The following is a 26,378-nucleotide window of genomic DNA, read 5'->3' as shown; positions in this document are numbered from 1 at the left end:
ATATATATATATATTTTTTTTTTCACTACAAACTGTTTCTTCATTTATATCCTCCTTTTTTGTTTTGTTTTGTCAGAGATGGGTGCTCCATTGCCACTCAAATATTGTAGGTGTTTGAATTGAGCAAAATAACCCAATATAGTCCAATAGTCCATAATAGTAGTGGGTTATCTGCAGAATTGGCAGTGTCAGAAGTCATTGACTTTAGCCTTTTACAGGTCAGGTTATTAATATGGCATTACTTTTTATACACCATGGTTATACTTTTCTGTTGGATGGTTAAGACCTAGTTAAAGCAAGACTTATATAACTAAAAATGTAACTTTTGTATTTGACAAGATCAGTCAAATCCCCCAGGATTTACCCTGAAATCATAGATAGTACCTTGTAGATCTTTTGTTAGTGTCAACCATCTGGATGAGTCACAGCCATTGCTTGACCAGTTTACTGTCGGTGAAAGCCTGAGAGAATGAATATTTTCTCTCTAGGTGACTCTCCTTAGGCTCACTATACATCATGAATCACTTTCCTCTGTGGCCCCATAATCCCCTTGAACAGAAAATTTGGGACACCACTGAGTTAGAGGATGTTACAGTACAGGTTCTCATATGTTCTGAGTCCTCACAGACCTTGAAGGGCTAGCACCAAAATATTGGCTATCCTTGTAGCCCTTCCTTTTCTCTCTTTTGTCTGCATACTTAAGTTGTTAACCCTACAGAAGACAAACTTAATGATATTATTACCCTGGGGGGCTGAAGGACAGAAAATGGGAAGGAGCAGATCGCTGAGTTTAGCATCACTGTCTGAATATCAAATGCCTTACACATAACATGGAAGAGGTATTTTCCAACAGTTGTTGATATTCTAAACTTTAAATCCGTATAGAATTTGAAAGAACAATTATACATTTTTACACAAAAATTTAGAAATCTAACCATATACAACGTTGTAGCAGTACAATCCTATGACATTTTTCTTGTCCCTTGTTTTCTTTTATTACCTTGTTTTAAAACAAACATTTATTTGAGAGAGAGTATAACAGTAATTGATATGACATTAGAAGGAATATGCATTTAGAAGACCAGAATGACAGGCATTCCAAGCATGGCCCTAGTTTTACACATTGCTATCCTTGGTGCAGTTGCTTAGTTCATAGGTATCAGTATATACAGTTAGTCAGGGTAAGAATCCTACCAATTAACTGCTAGTTTCAAAAACCTGATGGAGATTCTTAGGACCATTGTCTTAATCATCTTGTTTATATAAATGTATGGTTTTGCCCCTGCCACGTTTCCTAACTTTTCTCCTTGCTGTCTTTTCATTGTTTAATCCTTAAGTTCTTGCTTTCCATTTAATTGTGTTATACCCTTCAATTTTATTTCTTCTTTTGAGTTCTTACACTAGGGAGATTATATAGTACTTACACATGTAGGTCTGGTTTATTTCCCTTATGAGTATATCTTCAAATTGCATCCACTTATATATGAAGCCTTCGAGATAGCTAAGTAATACTCCATTGTATAAAAACACCACATCTTTTTCATCCATTCCTCAGGTGACGGGTTGTTTTCCAAGATTTGGCTATCACAAATTGTGCATCTATAAACATAGTGCACATATATCACTATGCTATGTTTTCAGTTCTTTTGGGAAAATTTTATTTTATTTTGAAGAGTAAAACCAAAAGCAAAAACAAGTATCAGAAACAATTACAGAAAGGGCAACATACAACAATATTTATGGTACAGATTTTCAAAACAGGAATAGTTAATAACAATAGTTATTGTATTATCTATTTTTATTGTCAAGTCTGTTGCTCAGATTAACAGATATAATTATGTAAGATTGGACCAATAATTGAATATTAATGCCTGCTGTCAATAAAACAATATTTTGCCTATTTTACTTTAAAAAATTATTTTAAAGACAATATAATAATAATTGATAAGACATTAAAAATTATGCACATTTAGAAGACCAAGATAAGGGTATTCGATCATGGGTTTTGTATTACACATTGCTGTCCTCATTGTGGTTGCTTAGATAGCAGATCAGCATACAGAGTTTCTTAGATCAGCATACAGAGTTGCTTAGATCAGCATACAGAATTAGCTAAGGTGAAAATTCTAAACATTAACTGCTATTTTCAAAAAAACTAGGGGCTGGGGAGATGGCTTAGTAGAAGAAGCGCTTCCCACGCAATCTCAAGGGCCTGAGTTTAATCCCTGGTTCTGCAAAAGAAAAGAAAAAAAAAAAAAAAAAAAAAAAAAAAACTGATGTAAAGTATTACTACAATCATCTCAGCTGTTCTGTATATATACTTGCATGATTTTCTTCCCTTTTTTCCTTTCTTTCATCTTTGTTGTTTAATCCTTATGTTCAGTTTCTTTCTGTGTTATGCCTTTCAGGGTTTATCTACCCATTGTAGCCAAAGTAGTTCAACAAATAACCAAAATAAAAATCATTGAGATGTTTGTTAGTCCATTCTTGTTGGCAGTAATGCAATACAGTAGACCCTTGACTTACAAACTCAGTTCATTTGCAAAGGTTGGTTGTATCTGAACCAGCCTTTATGTACCCTTCAATTTTATTTTTTCTTTTGAGTTCTTACACTAGGGAGACTACAATATTTATATATGTAGGTCTGGTTTATTTCACTTATGAGTATATCTTCAAATTGCATCCACTTATATATGATGGTTGGTTGTAAGTCAAGATTATCTTTCCCATAAGAAATAATGGAAATACCCATAATGAGTTCTGAGTTTCCCAAAGCACCCCTTAAGCAACCTTTTCTTAATAAAAAGGGGTTGTATAATTTGCAGGTTTTACCAAAACACCAGTATTTTTCCTAATATACTCAGCAGAAAGTTATAAAATGTGCCTAGTTTACCAAAAATAACAATTTATACTGTAATCACTGGTCAGGTTGACATCTTTGGCTTGCAGTGAGGGAGGATGAAATGGAAGATGTATATTATTTGGAAGGAGAGTCCCCTTCCATGAGTGCATCATGAATCTGGTTCCAGTATCCTTTTCTTTCTTGGGAAACTCTGTAGCCCACTAGGACCTGCTTCTGGCTTACTAGAAGTCAACATGTTCACAACTAAAAACTAGTCTAAGATTATCTGTCTTTTCTTTAACTTTGTTCTTTTCTGTTTGTGATTGCTTTCTTTATATTCTCTTCCTTCCTTAGCTTTTTTTTTTTTTTTCGGAACCGGGGATTGAACTCAGGCCCTTGCGCTTGCCAGGGAAACACTTACTCCACTGAGCCGTCTCCCCGGCCCTTTTCTAGCTTTTATGGAGTCATTTGATCATAATTCTAGTGAGTATATAAAGCACAAACTGAAATCATATCTATAAACACATGCATCAGGGCTCAGACTGATGCGTACATATGCTTTTCTGGCACTGTGAGTCTTTGTTTATAGCCATAGGCAATTTGGTTGTAGATCATGATTTTGATTCAAAAGTTGAACCTAAAATTCTAGTGTCAAGTTATAGGCTGGTGATAACTTGAGAGTCCACTGTACAACAGACTTAGTTACAAAAGAGATCTATTTTTGACTAAGTTCTGGGAATGGAAGGTAGTGGGACCATATTTGTTGTTAGCCTTCTTGCTACAGATTTCTGAGATAGAATAGGGCTATCACATATCATGAGACAGGGAGTGTGTGTGTGTGTGTGTGTGTGTGTGGTCCTTCATTAAAAGCCACCAGAGGGACTGGGGAGATGGCTCAGTGGAATAAGCGCTCGCTTCCCTGGCAAGTGCAAGGTCCTGAGTTCCACAAAAAAAAAAAAAAAAAAAAAAAAAAACCACCAGAATTTAATCGTGAGTGGTCTCCCCTAAAGATTGTGTGTAATTTTGTTTTGAGACAAGGTCTCACTGTGTAGTTCAGATTGGCCTTGAACTCACTATGTAGCTCAGGCTGACCTCAAAATCATAGTAGTCCTCCTGCCTCAGTCTGCTGAATGCTGGGATTTCATACATGCATCACCACACCTGACTGGTTAGATCTAATTCTAATCATTTACAAAGGACTTATCTTTTAATACCATAGTAGGATTATGTTTTTACCTCTGAATACCTTACAATAGAGATTGAATTTCATTCAACACATGAAGCCTTGGGGATCTGTGAAGGCTGAAGGGTCTGCCCTGGAAGACTGAAGAGTTTGCACTGCAAGGCTAAAGAGTCTGCATTGTAAGCTAAGAGAGATGCCCAAAAGACAAAAAGTGGAGCTCCAGAAGAAATAGAATCAAGCCTTCCTCCTTCTCCTTTTTTTTCCATTCAAGTTACAAGCTTGTTGGTTGGTGCCACTCATATCCATGGTGGATATTCCATCCTCACTAAATCTATTCAGTCACACCCTGAACTAAGCTAAACCTGTTAGGCATTTCTTACTCAAGTTGACACAACAGTTAAACTATGACACAGAATGTTCATTTTGGAGAAAGTTCCATATGCTGTATATTCTGTAGTTGTTGGGTAGAATGTTCTGTAGACATCTATTGAATCTATTTGCTGGACAATTTGGTTCAACTCATATTTCTTTGTTGATTTTTTGGTCCATTTAACCTATTTGTGATAGCAGAGTATTGAGGTCACCCACTAAAATTGTGTTGATGTTTATATTTTTTATGTCCAGTAGTACTTGTTTTATGAAGTTGGGTGTGCAATTATGTGGTGCATATATGTTAATAGTTGACATATTTTCTTGCTGAATCATTCCTTTAACCAACATATAGTGACCCTTTTGCCCTTTCTGATCATCTTTGCTTTGAGGTCCACTTTGTCTAAAAATATAGTAGCTACTCCTGCTTGTTTTCAGGTTCGCATTAAATGGAATATTGTTTTTTACGCTTTGATTTAGTCTGTGAATTTATTTTTCTGTTAAATGTGTTTCTTGTATACACTTTATCATTGGATTTTTTTTCAGTATATTTGTGGTGTGCCTACTGTTTACATTCCTTGTGGGGAATTGATAAAGATATATAATACAGTTTAATTCCTTTTCTTCATCCCGTTTGCCTTTCTTCCATCACCATTCATCTATCTCTTGATCCTCCCCTTTTTGTACATGTTTATGTTTACAATACATGTTTATGTTCCTTGTGTAGAGTTGGTACTTGTACACAACACATCTTTTTTTTTTATCCCCCTTTCTTCCCTTCCCTTTGTTTCTTAATCCATTTTGTCAGTCTGTATCTTTTGGAGAATAAAGACCACTCACACTGACAGTTGTTTTACTGAAAAGTTCTGACTTATTCCTGATAGTGCATTATTTTCCTGTTACAGGTTCACTTTCTTTGCTTTTTACTCAACTGCTCACCCTACTTAGTGTATTCATTTTATCATATGTTTTGTCATTGTTCATTTCATTGTGTCTTTCTAGGATATTATCATAGTTTGGGGCTTTTGGAAGGGGAACAATACAGTACACATTTTATAAGATTACTTTATATTGAATCACCCAAGGAATCATATACAAAGAATGAAGGAAGTCTGTCTACACACTAAAGTCCAAAGACTCCAGCTGAGGGCCTGGATCCTCGTATTCTGCATGAGTCCAGCTGAAAACCTGGAGCTCATAACAGTGCCTCTCACGAGTCCAACTAGAGCCCATGACAGTGTCTTATGCAGGCCCATTTCAGAGATTTGCACTGGGAAGGTCCAAAGGTCTGAGGTAGAAGCTAGAAAGTCTATGCCAGCAGGATGAAGAAGCTGTGCTCGCAGCTGGAGGGATCTGAACTGGAACCAGGAAGCGGTACTCAAAGTAAGAACCAGAACTCCTCTGAAAAGTACCATAGTCATCTTCAGAACCAGGGAGACACCCGCAAAGTGAACTATAGCCATCTCAGCAACAACAAGGTCCCAAGCTCTTCCTCTTGACAAGAAAATCCAGCATGGCAAAGTCACTCAGCTGAATAGCCCAAGAGAACCGGCAGCTTCTAACAGCTCCAACACCTTCTTCAGACAGCTTCCCTAACAGTCTCTTTAACAGTTTCTCCAGTTCTGCCTCTTACACTGTTGGCAATCATTCTCAGGTGGGCCTCCCACAACCAGCACCACGCTGGTTCAGTTAGCTGCGTATAGCAAGTTGAGCACCATTGGCAATCCACCACAGATACCCTTGAGAATATGTGATGGTTTGGTGGTCATGAACTTCTTTGGGTCCCTTTTCTTTTGTCGTGGAGATAATCTTACTTCTCTAACAAGTCTAAAGGATAGTTCTGTGGGATGTATCAGTCCATAGGATATATGAATCTTTTCGATCCATTGCAGGAAGGAGTCCTTCTCTCACTTCTAGTATTTGATGTAGAGTGTTAACCTCTTTCAAGAATGAAAAATATTAAATTCTCTACTAAAAAAAAAAAAAACAAAAAAAACAAAAAAACCTACTTCAGCTGGTACTATTTTAAACTAGTCAACTTACTTTGAAGGTAGTTATTAGTCTGATAGCATAAACCAGAAAGTGACTGTGCTGGGAAAATTAAGCCAATCTCTTTTATAAAAGAGATAAATAATACTAAATAAAATTTCTGCAGATTAAATTTATTAGTGTAGTAAAATAATAATATAACTGTGATCAAGTAGGTTTTATTACAGGAATTTAAGACTGGCTCAGCATATAATGATCTACCAGTATAATTTTCCTCTCACCTAATTGGCACATAAATCATTTGATTACCTATAGTAGCAACCATCTTGAAAACTTTTTGTTGTACCTTTAAGATTTTCATAACGCTTTCAGGTTCTCACACTAGTGAGATAATATGATGTTTACACATTGAATGTGATTTATTTCAATTACCAATATAGACTCTAGCTGCATTCATTTATCTATAAAAGCCTTGAATTTATCTTTTTTTATAGCTAAATAATCCTCTGTTGTGTAAAAATACCAATTTTTTAAAATCCATTCCTCAGTTTATGGGCATTTGTGGTGTTTTCAAGATTTAATACTATGAAAAGGAAAGAAATTGTTCAGTGGGAAGGAAAAACTGGGATGAACAAAAGGACAAATGAAAGAAGGGAAAGATATGTTTAGGTATATCTGGAGACTAGTTTGAATAATTGTATTGTTAATTTCTGCTGGTCTTTTGAAAGGACCATTTAATGCTTAAAATTTTTTTTACTCTGATTTTTTTTCTTCCTCTTTTGAATTTCTTATAACTTCTTTGTTATTTTGTTTTGTTTTTTCTTCTTTAAATGAATCTTATGTGTTTATATCTGGTAATCTGAACAGCTAACTTGAAAATAGCATCATGTAATACAGCAACCATTATTGAATTCCTATTACTTTGTTTAGTGAAATACTGTATTGTTTCTAATGCTGGTTTTCTTTTTTGTCTCTATTCTGTATTCTTTAAAACTAAAAATTAAAAAGAAAGAGAAAAACCCTTTGTAACTAGGAATAGATGAAAATTTTCCTGAATTTTATAAAGTTTACATAAGAAATCACATGAGTAAATGTACTTAGTGGTAAAATATTAGACATGTTCCTCCTTTTTTTTTTTTTTTTTTTTCAATGCTGAGGACTGAGCAGGCAAGGATGCTGTTTTCAATACTATACTGTAGATTCTAACCAAATAACAAGAAAACAATGAGTTCTAAAAGATCTGAGCTGAGAGCTGGGGATGGTGGCACAGCTCAGTGGCACAGTGCCTGCCTGGCAAGCACAAGGTCTTGAGTTTGATTGTAGGTACCAAAAAAGTAAATAAAATAAAGATATGGGCAGGGCATGGTGGTTCACACTTGTAACCCCAGCACTTGGGAGACAGAGGTAGGAGGATCACTGCAAGTTCAAGGCCAGCCTGGGCTACAAGGTGAGCTCAAGCCCAGCCTGCAATGCATAGTAAAACCCTGTCTTAAAAAGAGGAAAAGGGGGTGGGGAGATAGCTCAGTTGAATAAATGCATGCCTGGCAAGTGCAAGGGGCTGAGTTCAATCCCCAGCTCTGCCAAAAAATTTTAAAAAATAAAATAAAATAAAAATAAAAATAAAGAGAAAAAAATCTAAAAAGGAAAGAGCTCAAGCAGTTATTACATATATTGTCTCCTTAGAAAATCCAAGGAAATCATTATAAAGTCAACTTTTAAATAAAATTATTTTTTCCTAAATATGAGCACTTTGTAAATATAGGAAAATGATTAAAACAACAAAAACACAAATGACTTGGGAAATCCCCTCATCTCTTTTTTTTTTTTTTTTTTTTTAATGTATGTGGTACAGGGTCTCACTGTACAACTCAGACTCTTAGCGATCCTCCTGTTTTCATCTTCAGACTCCCTAGAGCTGCGATCACAGGCATAGGCTGGTGCCTGGCATGACACAACATGGAGGGCCAGGGATCGAGCCCTGGCTCCTGCAGGAAAACCCTGTGCTTTAAGCATAGAACATTGATGAAGAAAACAAAATTTTGCAGTAATTAGAACATAATTTGAAAAGTCATATTTCTACACCAGTCTGGCTTAGTTATGATCCCAGCAAGATTTTTCATGAGACTTAATCAACAAACTGATTGAGTAAATGCCTAGTGATAACCAAGACCATTTTTAAAAGAGATACAAAGGGCTGGGGAGATTGTGGCATAAGCGCCTGCCTAACAATCACAAGATCCTGACTTTGATCCCTGGTAGCGCAATTGGTAAATAAATGAACAGAGATACCAAAACATATTCTAAAACTCTTTATCACTCAGTATGGTCTTGGGAGAAAAAAAGCCCAGATTACATAACAATTTTATTTTTTAATCATTTTATTGGTACATTTCATTTATTTTTTCCATTTTTACAAGTTTTTAATTCATTCTCCATAAAATTTCTGTACTTCAAACACCGTCTGAAGTTGTTTTTAGCAGAAGGGTTGGTTCAGATCACCTGGTTCACCACCATGGGATACTGTCACTTCACCCAGAACTGCCTTGGTTAATTCCCACTTGAAATGTTAGTGGCTTTCCATTATTCAGTGGCTTTTGTTCTTGGTGGTGGACTAATATTCTCTGAAGAAGCACCTTCGCTAACCTTCCTGTTGTGAATAGATTCTACGATAGTTCTGGCCTCTGCTAAGCAGGCCCTATACCCTTGGATTAAACTGTATAAAGTTTATTCACAAATCTTTATTCTTTATCAGAAAGTCCTTCTGTGGGGCCCTTTAAGTGGCTTGTACACATAATTTCCTCAGACCGTTTGACAGCAGCATCCACTTTGCACAGTGGAGCCCACGTGACTTAGATGGCTGAGCACACAGGATTTCTGATCCCAGAATGAGGACAGGAAGCAGTAACAGTGAAAGTGTGTATGGAAAAGGCCTTTTAGGAAACATCCATGAGGAAGCTGTAGCAGCATGGAGAATACTCATTTTGTTTGTAATGGAAGAAAACCCTGGGTACTTTTTCACTCAGTGTGACTTGTGACTTCCCCTTTCAGGCCCTTATTGGTACATTTTAGGTGTCTGTAATGATCACATTCATGGTAGGAAATTTGTACCTGTACATGGTATAACTTGTTTCTTTTTTTCCTCCATTCCCCTACCCTCCTTTTGATGCGTCGTCCTTCACCCATTTATGAAGCTTTGTTTCCGTTTTCCTTCTTTTCTCTCTCTCTCTCTCTCTCTCTCTCTCTCCTTTTCCCTTTTTACCTCACCCTTCTACCATGTTCTCCTCCCCATTTGAACTTTTTTTATTTTTAATTTTGTGTATTTAGTACAGGGTCTACATAGATTGGATTCATAGTGATTTTCCTGTTTTCGACCTCCTAAACGCTGGGATTATAGGTGTGCACCACCACGCCCAGTCTCAATCACTGTCTCAGCGGGGCCTGCATGGCTTGTGATGCTAGGGATTGAGCCCTGGTCCCTGTGCTCTGCCTAAGCAGGCACTCTAGTCTGCTGAGCTATCTGGCTGGCCCTTTGAACATTTTCTTGGGTCCTTATTTACACTTTTGTAAATACAGTAAAATGGTTAAATGTTAAAAATAAAGTAGATGAATATTCATATATTTGGGAGCAAGCCTTAAACTTAGCCAAAAGGAATAAAAGCCATACAGGGAAGATGGATTAACTTGACTTTGACAAACCAAACCCTTTGTTAATTAGGAAAAAATATTTTAAGTGTATGCAATACAAGCAAAGGGTTAATATTTTAATCATTTTGAGAAAGGAAAAACAAGCAGTAAGAAAAGCCAATTCAGTAGAAAAATGGGCAAGAGTTATAAAATATTATTTCACAGAAGAGGAAATATAAAATAGTACCACATTTCAGTTATAAAATCGGTAAGATTGAGGATATTATTTTTTATGAGAATACTTTTTGTTCCACATCACCAGTATTTGATAAACTCTTTAGAACCTGTTTGGTCAGTTACAGAAATTGAAATAATAATTTCTCAGCCTACTGCTCAGGGAGATAATTTGAGATTATCTGAGATAATTAGGTAAGATAATATCAAGTAGGCATGTTATTGTCACCTGGATTTTTTTTTTTTTTTAATTTTTGTGTATGTGGTACAGGGTCTCACGATGCAGCTCAGACTCTTAGTGATCCTTCTGTTTTCAGCCTCCCCAGCACTGGGATTACAGGTGTGCACCACCACAACCTGGGTCCTTGGGCTTGCCAAGCAGGCGCTTAGACTGCTGAGCTGTGTTGTTGACCCACCACCTGGATCTTTTTTCCAGTTTTGCCTCATGCTTTCTATACATTAAAATCACCTGGAGGTCCTGGTACCAAAAACAGCATATAGGAACTGGGGATGTACAAAGTGGTACAGTGCTTGCCTGGCAAGCGCAAGGACCTGAGTTCGACTCCTGGTATCAATAAATAAAATAAACTCACTTGGAAAATTCTCAAATATATAGATAACCTTGGCTTTTCCCCTTATTAAGAGAATTAAATGAGAATTTCTAGTGAGTTAATGCCTAGACACTGGTATTTCTTATAGCTCCTTTAGGCTTTTTTTTTTTTTTTTTTTTTTTTTTTTTTTTTCTTTTTCTTTCTCTGTCATGTTAGAATTTAAACATGAGAATAAGGGCAGGTCAGATTTTTTTGTTTCTTTGTTTTTTACTTGTGTAACCCCTTTACTCAGTTGGTGCTGGATTTCAACATAAAATTTATTTTTATTTTTATTTATTTAATTTATTTTTTTAATGTATTTGGTACAGGGTCTCACTATGCAGCTTGGTCTCATAATGATCTTCCTGTTTTTAGCCTCCCCAGTGCTGGGATTATAGGCATTCACTACTATGCTCAGAATGGCCAGCTTAGTGATGCTGGGGGTGGGGCCAGTGTAGCATGTGGTGCTGGGGATCCCTTTGCTTGCCTAAGCAGGCTCTTAGTCTGCTGAGCTATCTCTCCAGCCTTCTAGGTATAATTTGGAAAGACTTATTAAGTGAATTAAACACTATTTGAATATTCTTGTCAGTGTTCTCTGAAAGTCATATATGATTATAAATCATTTCAAGCTAAAAATTGGAATTGACAATTATGTCAAATGTATCTTTTATTTTATAAACCAAGTTCTAGCTTAAAAATGTGCCTTATAAACCTAGTTCTATTTTGTTGGTGGCCAAGCAAATTTGATGCTATCGTTATTGTTTTACTTTATATTAATATATGAATTTCTCTTTGGCATTTAGGGTTTTACATAATACATTAAATCCTGCAAATCAACAAATAGCTTTTGGGAACAAACAGCTTATTAGAATTTCAGACCATTGTTGTCTTTAAGTATATTGTTTGGGATTGGCCAGATGGCTCAGTGGACTGAAATGCCTGCTTAGGCAGGCTCAGCCACTGGGGTTTGATTTCCAGTGTGCTGTGCTGGCCCCGCCCTGGGGCATGCTGAGCTGTGAATGAGACTAGGCGTAGTGGTGCACGCCTTTAATCCCAGCACTTGGGAGACTGAAAACAGGAGAAACACTATAAGTCAGATCTGTGTAGTGAGATCCTGTAGACCCTGTACTAAAATACAAAAATAAATAAATAAATTAAATAAATAAATAAATAAATAAATAAATTCTTTGGTTGGAGTAATATAAGTAAAACCAGACTCGATTTTTCTACATAATTTTAAACTACAATTGAGAATCTTATGTTTGTGTGATGGCCTGAGCCAAGATATAAACTGACTCATAGTCCTTAGCTAGGGAATTCTTTAGAGTAAGGAAGATGTCTAAGAAATATTGATGAATACAATAGGTTTTCATTCACAACTCAGACAGTCATTTTTTTACCTGAAGGTACTTAATTCTGTGTTTCAGGAAAACCTTGGAAGAATAAAGGGTTAAAGCGAGATTTAGATATAAAAAAACATATTTTAAAGTTATGACGGAGCTACAGTATATTCCAAATAAAGAATCATTGCTCTTTTATTTTCTTACAAATGGGAAGTTTTCTTTAGTTCCTTGAGCTCTGGTGGCAGGTCACTTAACAAAGCATTTGTGACTGGGCAAAATTTGTTGCCTGATGTGTACCTTACTACTTTTTCTTTTCCTCCTAGGCAGCAATCATTAGTAGAGTTCAGTGTAGGATTGTGGCTCTGGATCTACGAGGTCATGGTGAGTGAAGTTCTTAATTACCTGCTGGTTCCGTATCATGGTCACCAAGCTCCTTTAAATAAACTTAAATATAAATTTTAGAGTGGCCATAAAAAATAACCTGGTGTACTCCACTTGGACATTTTGGGGAGAAGTCTTACCTTCCAAATAGGCTATTGTAATTATCTGTTTAGAGAGGCTAATGGTAAGATTTGTCTCTAATGTGGAAAATTCTTGATAAATCAATCATGTAAAATTACGAAGTACACATTTCATTATCCACAAGTGAGATTTTGAAGGAATATTCTTGCTCTTATGGTTCCTATCCTTTGAGGTTTTACTTTAGAAATGTTTTCTTTTTAGGTGAAACAAAAGTCAAGAATTTTGAAGATCTGTCTGCAGAAACAATGGCAAAGTAAGTAGATATTGCTTATACATTTTGCCTCTTATCACCATTATAATGGTATGACTTTATGATTCAACTTTGTGAGATTTTTTTGGATGATGATTGGCACAAAATTGTGTTTTGATTTTGTCTTTTCTACTTTTAGTCTATTCTTATAATTTAATCTTGAAAAAAGCCTGTACCTTTATTAGTACGTCATCACATAAAATACTTCAAAAATTGTTCAAGTTTAGTTTGTAGAGGCGTTTTTTTTCAGAACCGGGGATTGAACTCAGGCCCTTGTGCTTGCCAGGGAAGCACTTATTCTACTGAGCCATCTGCCTGGCCCTGTGTACAGGCAAAAAAATTAATTTTATTTCATTGTGAAAAGTAAGAACAAAAATCAAAAACAAAGATAAATGGGGTAACATACAACAATACATATATTATAGATTTTCAAAACAAGAAATAGCCAAGGGCTGTCCAAATAGCTCAGTGGATTAAAGTGCCTGCAAACAGGTGCAGGGGCCAGGGATTCAATCCCCAGTCCTGCCATGCCGGCCCCACCCCCAGGGTGTGCTTAGATGGCATTTGAGACTGGGTGTGGTGGTGTGCACCTGTAATCCCAGCTCTTAGAAGTTGTAAACAGGTGGATCACTATGGATCTGATCTAGTAGTGAGACCCTGAACATCTTGTAGATCCTTCCCTAAAATACAAAGAAAAAAAAAGAAATAGCTAATTAACAATGATTGATATCTTATCTGTTTTATTGTCAAATCTGTTGCTCAGATTAACAGATATATTTATGTAAGATTGGACATATGGGGGCTGGGGAGATGGCTCAGTAGATTGTGTTTCCCTGGCAAGCACACGAGCCTGAGTTCAATACCTGGTTCTGCAAAAAAAAAAAAAATTAGATGCATCAAACACTGATTTTTGGGGCCCCAGGGAGATGGCTCAGTGGAATAAGCACTTCCCTGGCAAGTGCAAGGGCCTGAGCTCAATCCCCGGTTCCACCAAAAAAAAAAAAAAAGGATTGGACATATGATTGCATATTACTGCTTGCTTTCAAGAAACTTTAAATTTCTTTGTCTCTCATTTTTCTTTTTTTACTTTATTATGAAATTTGAAGACAGTATAGTAATAATTGATATGACATTAGAAACAAACATTAGACATTGAGAAGACCAAGATGAGAAGTATTCAACCATGGGTTTTGTATTACACATTTCTGTCCTCGATGTAATTGCTTAGATTACAGATATCATCATACAGAGTTAGTCCAGGTGCAAATTCTGTACGTTAACTGCAGTTCTCAAAAAATTGATGGAAATTTTTAGTACAATCACCTCAGCCATCTTGTTTGTATACTTGCAGGTTTTATCCCCTTGCCTTTTTTTCTATCTTTTCTCCTTTCTCTCCTCTTCATTGTTTAATCCTTATGTTCCATATCTTTCTGTTTTACTGCATCTGTTATACCTTTCAGGTTTTATTTCTTCTTTTGGGTTCTTATATTAGGGAGACTATATGATATTTACACATGTGGGTCTGATTTATTTAACTTATGAGTACAGCCCCTACTTGCATCCACTTACCTCTGAAGGCTTTGAATTTGTCTTTCTTTATAGCTGAGTAATACTCCATTGTAGAAAAATACCACATCTTTTTCATCCATTCTTTGGGTGATGGCCATTTTGGTTGCTTCCAAGATTTGGCTATGACAAATTGTGTTGCTATAAACATGGGTTCACATATATCACTATGGTATGATATTTTCAGTTGTTTTAGGAAAATATCCAGAAGGGGAATTTGAATTGAATGGGATTTCTAGTCCTACTTTTTTGAGAGGTTTAGTGGTTGTACAATCTCATTTCCACCAGCAGTGGAGAAGGGTTCCTTTTTCCCCTGCAGCCTCTCCAACATTTGTTGTTGGTTGATTCTTTATTATAGTCATTCTTTCTGGGGTGATATGGTATTTCTTTTTTCTTTTTTTTTTTTTTGGTGGAACCGGGGATTGAACTCAGGCCCTTGTGCTTGCCAGGGAAGTGCTTATTCTACTGAGCCATCTCCCCAGCCCATGATATGGTATTTCAATGTTGTTTTAATTTGCAATTTTTGAGTGGCTAGTGATGTGGAGCATTTTTTCATGTATTTATTTGCCTCTTGTATTTCTTCCTCTGAGAAGTGTGTATTCATCTCAGATGCCCACTTTTGGATTGAGTCTTTAAAGTTTGGGGCCCTGATTTTGTTTTAGTTCTTTATATATTCTAGATAGAACACCTTTGTCTATGCAATTATTGGTAAGATTTTTTTCAAATTTGTGGTTTGTGTTTTCTCTGTTTTGATGATTTCTTTTGACATGCAGAAACTTCTCAGTAAGAGGAGGTCCCAGTTATTGATTCTTTCAAGTATTTCCCATGCAGTTTGATTTTTGTTCATGAACTGTGTGTCTGTCCCTATATCTTCAAGATTTCCACCTACTTTCTCTTCCAGGAGTTTTAGTGTTTCTGTTTTAATGTTTAGATCTTTAATTTATTTATTTATATATTTATTTTTAATGGTCAGCTTAGCCCACCCTGGGGGCGGGGTTGGCATGGCATGTGGTGCTGGGGATCGAACTGAGGTCCCTGCATGCTTGCCTAAGCTTGCCTAAGCAGGTACTTTAGACCACTGAGCTATCTCTCTAGCCCTCTTTAATTTATTTTGACTTTAATTTAGTGCATGCCTATAGAGCCTGATTAGTTTTGGTTTTTAGCACGTAGAGAACCAGTTTTTCCATCACCATTTGTTAAAGAAGCTATCTTTCTTCCAGTGAACATATTTGGCCCTTTTGTCAAATATAAGATGGCTGAATGTGTTTGTATTTGTATCTGCGTCTTTTAATCTGTTCCATTTATCCTTAGGTCTTTCTTTGCCAGCACCGTGCTGATTTTATCATAGTAGCTTTGTTGTATAGTTTCAAATCAGGGATTGTAATGCCTCCTTCCTTGCCTTTGTTGCCCAATATTGCCTTTGCTATTCTAGGTCTTTTCTGGTTCCAAATAAATTTTACCAATGTTTTCTCTAGATCTGTCAGGTATGTTTGTGGTATTTTGATAGGGATTGTATTAAATCTGTATTAACAATTTTGGAAGTATGGCCATTTTCACAGTGTTGATTCTTCCTATTCAGGAGCAAGGAATATCTTTCCATTTTGTAAAATCCTCTTCGATCTCTTTTTTCAGAGTACTGTAATTTTCATTGTATAGATCTTTTACTCCCTCAGATTAATTCCTAGGTATTTCTTTTTTTTTTTTTTTTTTTTTTTTTTTGGATGTTATTGTGTAGGGTGTATTCTCTCTCACTGTGTTTATCCTCTGTGTAGAGGAATGCTATTGACTTTTGGGTATTGACTTTGTAACCTGCTGTGCTACCGAAATTGTTTATTAATTCTAGGAGTTTCTTGGTGGAGGCTTTTGTGTCTTCTAAGTAGAGTATCATGTCATCTGCAAATAATAGTAGTTTAACTTCTTCTTTATCTATTTTTCTTCCTTTTATTTCTCTCTCTTGTCTAATGGCTCTAGCTAATGATTTCAGAACTATATTGAGTAGGAGTGGTGGTAGAGGATGTCCTTGTCTTGTACCTAATTTATGAGTAAAAGATTTCAGATTTCCCCCATTTAGGATTATGTTGATGGATTGTCATAGATGGCTTTTATCAGATTGATGTAGAGACCATCTATTCCAATTTCCTGTAGGGCTTTGATCATGAATGCGTGTTGGACTTTGTCAAAAGTCTTCTGCATCAGTTGAGATGATCATGTGGTTTTGTTTTTGGTTCTGTTGATATAGTGCATTAGTGTACAGGTTTTTGAAAAGTCTTTTTTGTTGATGGAGTTGGATAGAATCTAGCTATCTCTCATGGACCTATCCCTGAAAAGTATTTGAATCCAAGAGGCCATAAGAGTATGTTAATTATCTTGTCTACTTTCTTTGTCCAGTGTAAACAGAAAGATGAGGACAGAGTATTAAGCGAATTATACCCTGGGCCTTAAAGTAAAGGGTAAATATAGCATATACTGTATAGTAGTTTACAAACTTGTTCACTTATCAGAATCACCTGAGAAATTACTTATAATGTAAATGATTTGGCCCTAACCCATAGCTGCAGAATTATTGCTAATTTTTAGCAGTGGGTTTTATGCATTTATATTTTGATGAAGCTCTGTGTAACCATCTGATGCAAACAGTTCCATGACTAATATTTGAGAACTATTGATGTGTGTGTGTGTGTGGTGGTGGGGGGTGGTACTGAAGATTGAACCCAGGCTATATCTCCAGTTTTTTATTTTCATTTTTATTTTATTTTTTATATTTTAGGGAAGGGTGTATAGGGTATTTAGGGTCTCACTACTGGATCAGACTCGTAGTGATCTGCCTGTTTACAGCCTCCCAAGAGCTGTGATTACAAGCTCACGCCACCATGCCTAGTCTTGATTACCATTTTAGTGTGCCCTGGGGCCAGGGCCAACAAGGCAGGTCCAGGAATCGAACCCCCAGCCCCTTTGCCTACTTTAATCCACTGAGCTATTTGACTGGCCCTATATCACCAGTTTTTTAAACAGGATCTTGCTAAATTATTCATGCTGAGCTCAAATTTATAGTCCTTCCACCTAAGCCTCCAAGAGTGTTTGGATTATAAGCATGTGCCACCTGTCATGTTAACTTTAAGTGATCAAACTGTTTTTAACCTGGGTAAATATACCTTTCTTAAGCATGGATGTGATAATAAATTGTTTCAGACCTTGTCTGCCTTCCTACATAAAGCTAATATAGACCCCCTCCAACTTAGTGTCTTACAATCATTATTCTGGAAATTATATAGTCATACTGGTTTTAAACCTTGTTTTTGTTTTTTGTTTTTTTTGTCCCCCAGATCACTCAGCATGGTTCTAGACTAATTGAACCTCCCCTCAGCTCCCATCCTATCATTTTTATACAGGTATATTGAATTAACCTTGGAACACCTATTTTTATTTCTCAGAAATTAATCTTTCTTTGAGTCACTTACTCCAAAGATCACTTGTTGCCTAATCTTTGTTCCTGTTATTTTCCATTAGTCTGAATAAAGGCCTGATGGATTTGACTTCATATCATTTCCTTGAGTCCATAGTGCCCAATGCCAAGGGAAAATTGCTTTAAGTATATTTCAGTGAGATAGCAGAACTTTGAAGCTGTTTCTTGGTAGAAATGCAGATAGACTCAATAAAATTGATTTGGCATTAATAAATACATCCTCAGTTTTATTATATATAAAGTAGTAATAAAAGCCCTTTCAGATAGGACTGTTGAAGAATTATATTAAATGATATATTAGCTTTCTCATTGTCGAGACAAAATACCTGACATCCAAAGTTAAAAGGGATAAGGTTTATTTAGTTCATAGCTTATAGAGGCTTTATTCCATAATTGTCTGGCTCCAAGGGAGGGTGGCACATGGCAGAGGGTCGAAAGTTCATGGCAGTAGCAGATAGCAAAAGCAACAAGAGAGACAAGTGTCTTTCTGTTCCTTATGTTCTAAGCAGGCTACCTACCCTTAGCTGGGTATAGCATTCACACCCTTAATCCTAGCATTAGACTATGAATTAATCAGACTCGATTCAGCCACCTCTGAAACACCCGCCCTCTACCCCATTACTGCATGAGGCTTTAGGGTGACATCTAGATACAAACCATAACATGATGTTACAAGAAAGCTCATAGTACATAATAGTCACTTGTCCTCATTTATTTTTGTTGTCATAACTGAGTGCTATTAATGGGTAATTCATACACAACAGAAGTTTGTTTAGCTCACTGTGCTGAACAGTTGAGTGTAGTGCTGGCATCTGGGTAGGGCCATGTTCTTGCATCTTAACCCTTCATGGTTAGAGCATCAGTGGTGAGACAGCAAATGAACCACAGAGAACTCTCTTTTTAACAAGTCACCTCTCATGATAATCCATGAATTGATGATTGGATTAATCCCACTCATTTCCAGAAGTCCTATCTCCAAATACTGTTAATTATGAATTTGAGTGAGATGTTCAAACCATAGTAGCCCTGAATAAATATTATTGGTTCTCTTTTCTTCCCTTCATATCATTTGTGTTCCAGAGAAAATTTTGAGTTTAATATAGAAGCAGAAATAGTGTAAAAGAAACTTGGACTTTTTATCTTAACTACATTTATCTCTTTAGATGATTGCCTGAACTGCTTCATTTTCCATCTTAGCCTTAAATTTAACTCCAAAGGAATGTACAACTATTATTTGTTTTCAGTTACAAAATTTGGTGGGCTCTCTGCCTTCCATTCACATTGCGTATTGCTGCTGCAGCTATATTTTTCACTAGCTTAATTGTATGAGATTTTAAAAATTAATTCCTTCAAATCAGTCAGTTTTGCCTTTGTCATTAGGAACACAATGGAGACCGTCTCTCAAAGTCTTGTGTTCCTATATTGACTTGCTGTACTTAGTTAACGTTATAGGAGTACTTCAATATGTGGTGACACTCAACAAAAGAAAACTGTCTTTTAAAGCTCTCTTATTCCCCATTCTTAAAAGAAAGCAGTAGAGTTAATGGTCCCAAAAACACATCTTTATTGTTCTTATTCCATCTGTTGTTCCTATAGGATCTGCAAATAAAATTCGAAGTTCTTCATTTGTCATTTTCTTTTTTTTTTTTATTTATTATGTGTGTGTGTGTGTGTGTGTGTGTGGCCAGCTCAGCCCACCAGGGGGCGGGGCTGGCTGGCATGTGGTGCTGGGGGATTGAACCGCGGTCCCTGTGCTTTGCTAAGTTTGTTCTAAGTAGGTGCTTTAGACCACTGAGCCATCTCACCAGCCCCTCATTTGTCATTTTCAAAGCTTTAAATTTGACTTTTCTAAACAGATCCACTCTAATTGAAGAACAGAACAAAAGCCAATAAAAATTAGTTGTGAACATCTTTCTAATTTCATAGAGCACTGTATATAAATATATAAACTGTCATCGTTCAAACAACTATATGTGAGAATTTGTAAGTAATAGTGGATGCCCACATAGGGCTTCGCTTTTTCAGAGCACGTTTGCGTTCACTTCTCAGTCAGTCCTCGAGCAGAGTAGTAGGGGAGATGCTTACCTTCATTTTGTAGGTGTTACGTGTCTGTGAGACACTTTTGGTGTCTAAGAGATTAGTTCAAGATTGTGTAGTAAAAGAAATGTTTGATACTTTGTTGACTTATTGATGGGAAAACTAATGAAAAGAGTAAATTATTTTTCTAGAGCTTCAAGATCAGAGTTGAATTAAAGACACATATTTATATAATTGCATTCAATGTGTGGAGCTGGGTGTTGTGGTATGTACCTATAGTCCTAGCATTTGGGAGGCTAAGACAGGAGAATTGCCTCAAGCTTGAGACCATGCTGGGCTGTTAAATATTTTCTCACATACTATTATCAAAAAGCTGGAGTTCAGGACTGTCGTGGACCATACAGTGAGACTTTATCTCAAAAGACAGGAAAGAATGAATGAATGCAAGTGTTAAATGGTGAAAGTGTTATACAAAGGAAATCTGCAAATTTGAGTTCTTTGTCCTTGAGCTACCATTTGGCAGGGTAGGTAGTTGGGTGACTGTCTGTATAGATCCTAGGGAACGTAGTAAGAGGTATAGTTACATATGTATGTTTGTTTGTAAGGTAACTCTTTAGACCTTTACCATTTCCCAGAATCAAGACCAAAAGAAGGGTGTAGGAGAGACTTAGAGTCTATTACGAGCTTTCTTCTCTTTACAGAGATATCGGCAATGTGGTAGAAGCCATGTATGGAGATCTCCCTCCTCCAATTATGCTGATTGGACATAGCATGGGTGGTGCTATTGCAGTGCATGCAGCAGCCTCTAACCTGGTGCCAAACCTCCTGGGTCTGTGCATGATTGATGTTGTAGAAGGTAAGTTTTCTTTGTACCACCAAATCAGAATCATTGACTTATAGGAGGCGTCCACAGTAGATTATTAATCTTGTTTTAATTTTTTTTATAATCTTTTTGAGACAGGGTCTCACTACACAGTTCAGGCTAGCCCTTGAGCCCACTTTGTAGCCCAGGCTTTTTTCAAACTAACAACGATCCTCCTGCCTCAGCCTCCTGAGGGTTGAGATTACAGGTGTGCGCCACCATGCCCAGCTTGTTTTGATTTTTTTTTGTCAGTTTCATATGTCTCGAAGTATGTACCTTTATCTTTGTATCTTTTTAAAATTACATCATTATCTTTGTATCTTTTTAAAATTATATCATTTTCCATATCATCAGAAATATTTCATTAATATTTTCTTATGGATGTGTATAATATTTTAATCATATATATATCTCATAGTTTCATTTAACCATTAAAGACAAGCTGCTAAATATTTCACAGCCCAGCTTGAAAAGTCACACTGCTGCTTATATAAGTCCTGTTCACTATGGGGACACTATACCAGAGAATGAATACTGGGACGCAAAAATCACCGAGGGCCATAGTGGAAGCTATCTATGTTAGTCTTTGAAATTTTCTTAAATGGTTTCTAATTGTGCTTAGTGGAATGGGCACATAGATGAAATAAGGCTGTTCATGAGGTTGTTTTTTTTTTTTTTTTTTTGAATAATTTTATTGAGAAACGAATAGCAATGAAACAGTTTCAAAACTGATTACTAGCACAGTTTCAATAATTAATACGTTGCATATTCTTGTTTTAGTGGTTATTCATTGTTCAAGATGCAGACATGATATCCTGTCCACATACACTATTAGAACAAATCTCTCTATTCAGTGACCCAAGAGAATGCAGCTGTGTGTCTGTTCTAACTATTTTGAACCTACAGACACAAAATGGTTGTTCATTTGTATCCCCCTTTTTTGTTTAGTTTTGTCAGGGAAGGGTATTCCATTGTCATTTAAATATTGTAGGTTCCTGAATTCAGCAAAATATTCCAATATAGTCCAGTAGTCCATAATTGCAGTGGATTTTCCATAAGACTAGCAATGAGAGAAGTTGTTGACTTGGCCAGGGAGATGGCTCAGTGGAATAAATGCTTGCCTGGCAAGTGTAAGGGCCTGAGTTCAGTCCCCAGTTCCGTCAAAAAAAAAAAAAAAAAAAAGAAAAGAAAAAAAAGTTGTTGACTTGAGCCTTTTATAGCTCAGCATATTAATATGGCTTTACTGGTCATGAGTTAATGACTACTGAAAATGGGCAGTAGGTACAATTGGGGTTCACTGTATTATTTTAATATACTTATAACTTTTCTATAATTCAACATTTTAAAGAGAAAAATATTCTCCACTATCATTGAATTCTGTTATTGTTGGGGGCAAACATATAAAGTTGTCTTGGAATAAATTAAATATTGTGTTAAAATTTTTAACATCCAGGTACAGCAATGGATGCGCTGAATAGCATGCAGAACTTCTTACGTGGTCGTCCTAAAACCTTCAAGTCTTTGGAGAATGCTATTGAATGGAGGTAACACATAAATCTCTCAGGAAAATTGCTAGAGACCTTTAAGCTTATATTTCAGTGTTTACTCCTAAAGTCTTCCACATCTCCCTTGAAGGATATGTTCATAATGTTAGTTTTCACTAATACCTGTCTTAATGACATTTTTGTATCATAAAGGCAGAAACTGTATTTCTTTTCTACTTTAACACTGTATATAGCATACTGATGACTGCCCTAGCAAGAAGAGCATGTCTGTTAGTTAAATCAGAGATTCCAAGTGGGAACTAAGAATTTTACCCTGATAGATGTATCTGAGGGATTTTTTTTTTCTGAGACAGAGGATCTCATATTAGAATATGGTTTGCCAGAAGATTTGTGTTTGCTAAGGTTGCTTCTGCTCACCCTGTTCACTATCATGATGCAGGATTCCTGTTTCCTCAGAAGCAGCAAAGAGCGCTCTATCTTGGGTAGCCACAGCATTGACCTTAGCTCAGTATGTACTGAGCAGATAGGTGTCCTATCTGCTTCCCAGGTAATAACCAGTGACATAATTATTCTGGACTTGATTTAGTTATCTAAAATTTACCTTTTTGGGCTGGAGAGATGGCTCAGTGGTCTAAAGCACCTACTTAGAACAAGCTTAGCAAAAGCATCAGGGACCGCGGTTCAATCCCCCAGCACCACATGCCAGCCAGCCCTGCCCCCTGGTGGGCTGAGCTGGCCTCTCTCTCTCTCTCTCTCTCTCTCTCTCTCTCTCTCTCTCTCTCTCTCTCTCAAATAAATAAATAAAAAAAAATTAAAATTTACTTTTTTATCATAACATTTATTTAGTAAACTTATTTTCTAGTACCTAATTATGTACCTGATTAAAGATTTGGAAATAAACCAGGTTCAGTTTCAAGTTTAAAAATTAAAAAAACCAGAGATCCAGACAAGTGAAAATATATGCAATACAATGAAGGAAGCAGAGAGGGTATAGAAAAAGGGTAATCAGTTTAGGCTTGGGGTCAAGGTAGGTCTTGTCTGAAGTTTAGTGCCAGCTGTAGGTTTGTTGAATATTAAAATGTTCCTGACTCTGTGATAGTCACTGGTTTTTTCTGTGTTCTGAGCTTGAGTTTCAGAGTTATATAATGATTTTGTTTTGTACACCATACAGGATATTCTGGATCAGATTTATGACCATGGCCATTTTGGCTATTATAGATTAATAGAAAGAAAATCGTTAAAAGGCCAATAAATTACTGCTTTTGCTCTCTTGGTCTTCCTAATGAGAGCAGTAGGTGGAGGTGATTAAGAAGTGGGACTTTGAAGTCATAGATAGATAGATAGATAGATAGATAGATAGATTTGCATTTTGGATCCACCAAAATAAAAGAGGGAAAGAAATGGGGATTGGTGGAATACAGGAAGTGAGAAATTGGTTAGGAGATGGTTGTAACGATTGTAAACATAAACTAGGTGGCAACAAAAGAAATAATACAGTTAGATATGTCTTCTGAAAATAGAGCTGACAACTGGTTTATGGATTGGATGTTGAGAGAAAAAGGAGAGCAGAAAGGGAGCACAAGGATGACTTATTAGGTACTAGAAGAAGGGTAGAGATCAAAGTCAATTTGGTAGCAGATAAGGGTAGGGAAATCAGTTTTGATTGGAGAAACTAAAATGTGTATTACAAATCAAAATGGAAATATTAAGTAGGCAGTTGAATATACTAGTTAGAAAAAGTTGAGCTACAAGATAAACTGGAGAATTATCACATAGATAAGATGTAAAGCTGAAAGATCAAATGCAATAACATAAAGAGTTGATGTTGATAGAAAAAAGATCCAAGAGTTGAGCCTTGAAGTATTCCACAATATTTAGAGCTTGGGAAGAAGAGGAAGAGCCAACAAAAAAAAGTGAAAAGTAGCAAAACCAAGAGGTTGTAGCATAGCAAGTACTTACAAACAAGAGAGAGCGTCTGTGTCAAATGTAGCTGAGGGATCAAGATGAAGAACGAAGGAATGGCCATTGCATTTGGCATGATAAATGTAACCTTAACAAAAGAAATCTCAGGAAATACATGGAAGATTAAAGCCTTATAACAGGGGTGCTAGCTTAGCAGCATGAGCACCTGCCTGGCAAATTTGATCCTGGTACCAAAAAATAAAGTAAAATAAAAACCTATAATAAATTGGAGATAAAGGTTAAGGAAAGAAAAAAAAATAGGAAAGCAGGATGGCTCTTTTGAAGAGTTTTGCTGCTTAGAGCAGGGAAATAAGGTATTATGGTATCTAGTAATAAATGTAGTATTGGGAATCTCTTTAAGGACTAGATAGTAGAGTACTTGCCTAGCGTTTTGTTTGAGACAGGGTCTTACTCTGTCATTTGGGCTGGCCTTGTATGCACTGTGTAACCCAGGCTGACCTTCAACTCAGTAATTCTCTTGCCTCAGCCTCCTAAGTGCTAGGATTACAGGTATATGCCTCTATGCCTAGCTTTACTTAGCATTTATGAGGCTTTGGTGTGATTCCCAGCATCAAAGATGACAACAGTGAAACAGTTAAACAAGCCATAAACCAGGCTAGAGAGTATGATTAGAAAGTATGATAGATGTGTAGGGTCTGTTGACGACTGAAAGATGAGGAAATAGTTCAGGTTGCTTTTGTCTATCATTATAGTAAGAAACAGTGTTACCATCTGAGGAGGGCTTAACATTTGCATGAGGGTTGTGTGTGCACATGTGTGTGTGTATGTGTGCACATGTGGATATAATCCAGGACTTTGCCCATGTTAGGTAAGCACTCTCCTACTAAGCTACACTCCCAGCCCCTAATTTGTAAGAATTTTTAAAACTAAAAAGTTTATGTAACATAAAAGGAGTATGTTCCCTTTGTGGCCTGCTTTAGGAAGAAAAGAAAAATTTTCACCCTATCTTTCCTTTCCCCTATCCTAGTTATTGTTTATTTTTGGGCAATTTCTTTCCCTTTCACAATATCAATTATAGATTTTGGATCTTACTTACTCTTTCAGTTTCTTACAGCAGGGAGGCAATATAATGTTGACACATCAGAGTCTGATTTATTTCACTTATGAGTTTGGTCTCAAGTTGCATCCATTTACCTATAAAATCCTTGAGCTTATCCTTTATAGCTGAGTAGAACTCCTTTGTATAAAAGTACCACAATCTTGGAAGTGAAAACCTATGGAAGATGCTGGGCTTATCAGTTATGCAAACTTCAGTCTTGTTTGTCAACAGAGCAGAAGTAAGAAGCTAATCCAAGAATCTCACCAGATGTAGAATCTGAGATGTAGACAGATTTTTGTATAATGAAACATGGTACCTAGTCACTGCACTGTAAACCAGAGAAGCATCATCAGTCAATGGTGTGGCTGTTGAAGACCTAGGTTGCCAGAGCCCCACTTCCCATAGCCTCAAAATTCAAAACATAAAATGCCCTTCTAAGGAAGTAATCTGCTAATGCAAAATGCTTGTATGAGCCAGCTTTCAGGTTCCTAAATAAACATAAATATGTTGTAAAACCATTTGAGAGAAAAGAGAAGCATTTGTGAAGTTTCTGAATAAAGAATACTTGGGAAATTAAAAAAAATATATATCTTTTTTTATCCATTGCTTGGTTGATAGGCATTTGGGTTGTTTCCAAGATTTAGCTATTACAGATTGTGCTGCTATAAACATTGGTGTACATATTTTGCTGTGGTTTGATGTTTTTAATTCTTCAGGGATACCCAGAAAGGGAATATCAGGGACCTCTAATCCTAGTTGTTTTTGAGGTTTCTCCACACTGATTTCCACAAACCAAGCTGCATGGGAAGTACTTCAAAGAATCAACTCCTGTGATCTCATCTTATTAAAAAGTTTTTGCACATCAAAAGAAATCACCAACAGAGTGAAAAGAAAATGTATGGATTGTGAAAAAAATTAGCCAACTATCTCTTAGATAGAAGGACTTCTATCTAGAACTTATAAAGAATTAAAAAAAG

General features: G+C 36.4%; 1 protein-coding gene across 1 annotated transcript in view; it reads left to right on the top strand.

The window, feature by feature from the left end:
* Positions 1–26,378, top strand: part of Ppme1 (protein phosphatase methylesterase 1) — a 124,792-nt gene that overhangs the window by 41,762 nt on the left and 56,652 nt on the right. Inside the window, exons 4-7 of the mRNA XM_023702056.1 lie at positions 12,498–12,555; positions 12,898–12,949; positions 20,714–20,868; positions 22,328–22,418. Coding sequence (XP_023557824.1) covers positions 12,498–12,555; positions 12,898–12,949; positions 20,714–20,868; positions 22,328–22,418 — 356 coding nt within the window. The remainder of the gene's footprint in view (positions 1–12,497; positions 12,556–12,897; positions 12,950–20,713; positions 20,869–22,327; positions 22,419–26,378) is intronic.

The sequence above is a fragment of the Octodon degus genome, unplaced genomic scaffold (genome assembly GCF_000260255.1).
Source record: "Octodon degus isolate 3935 unplaced genomic scaffold, OctDeg1.0 scaffold00146, whole genome shotgun sequence".
Classification (NCBI taxonomy): Eukaryota; Metazoa; Chordata; class Mammalia; order Rodentia; family Octodontidae; genus Octodon; species Octodon degus.
This window is presented reverse-complemented; position numbering and strand designations above follow the sequence as displayed.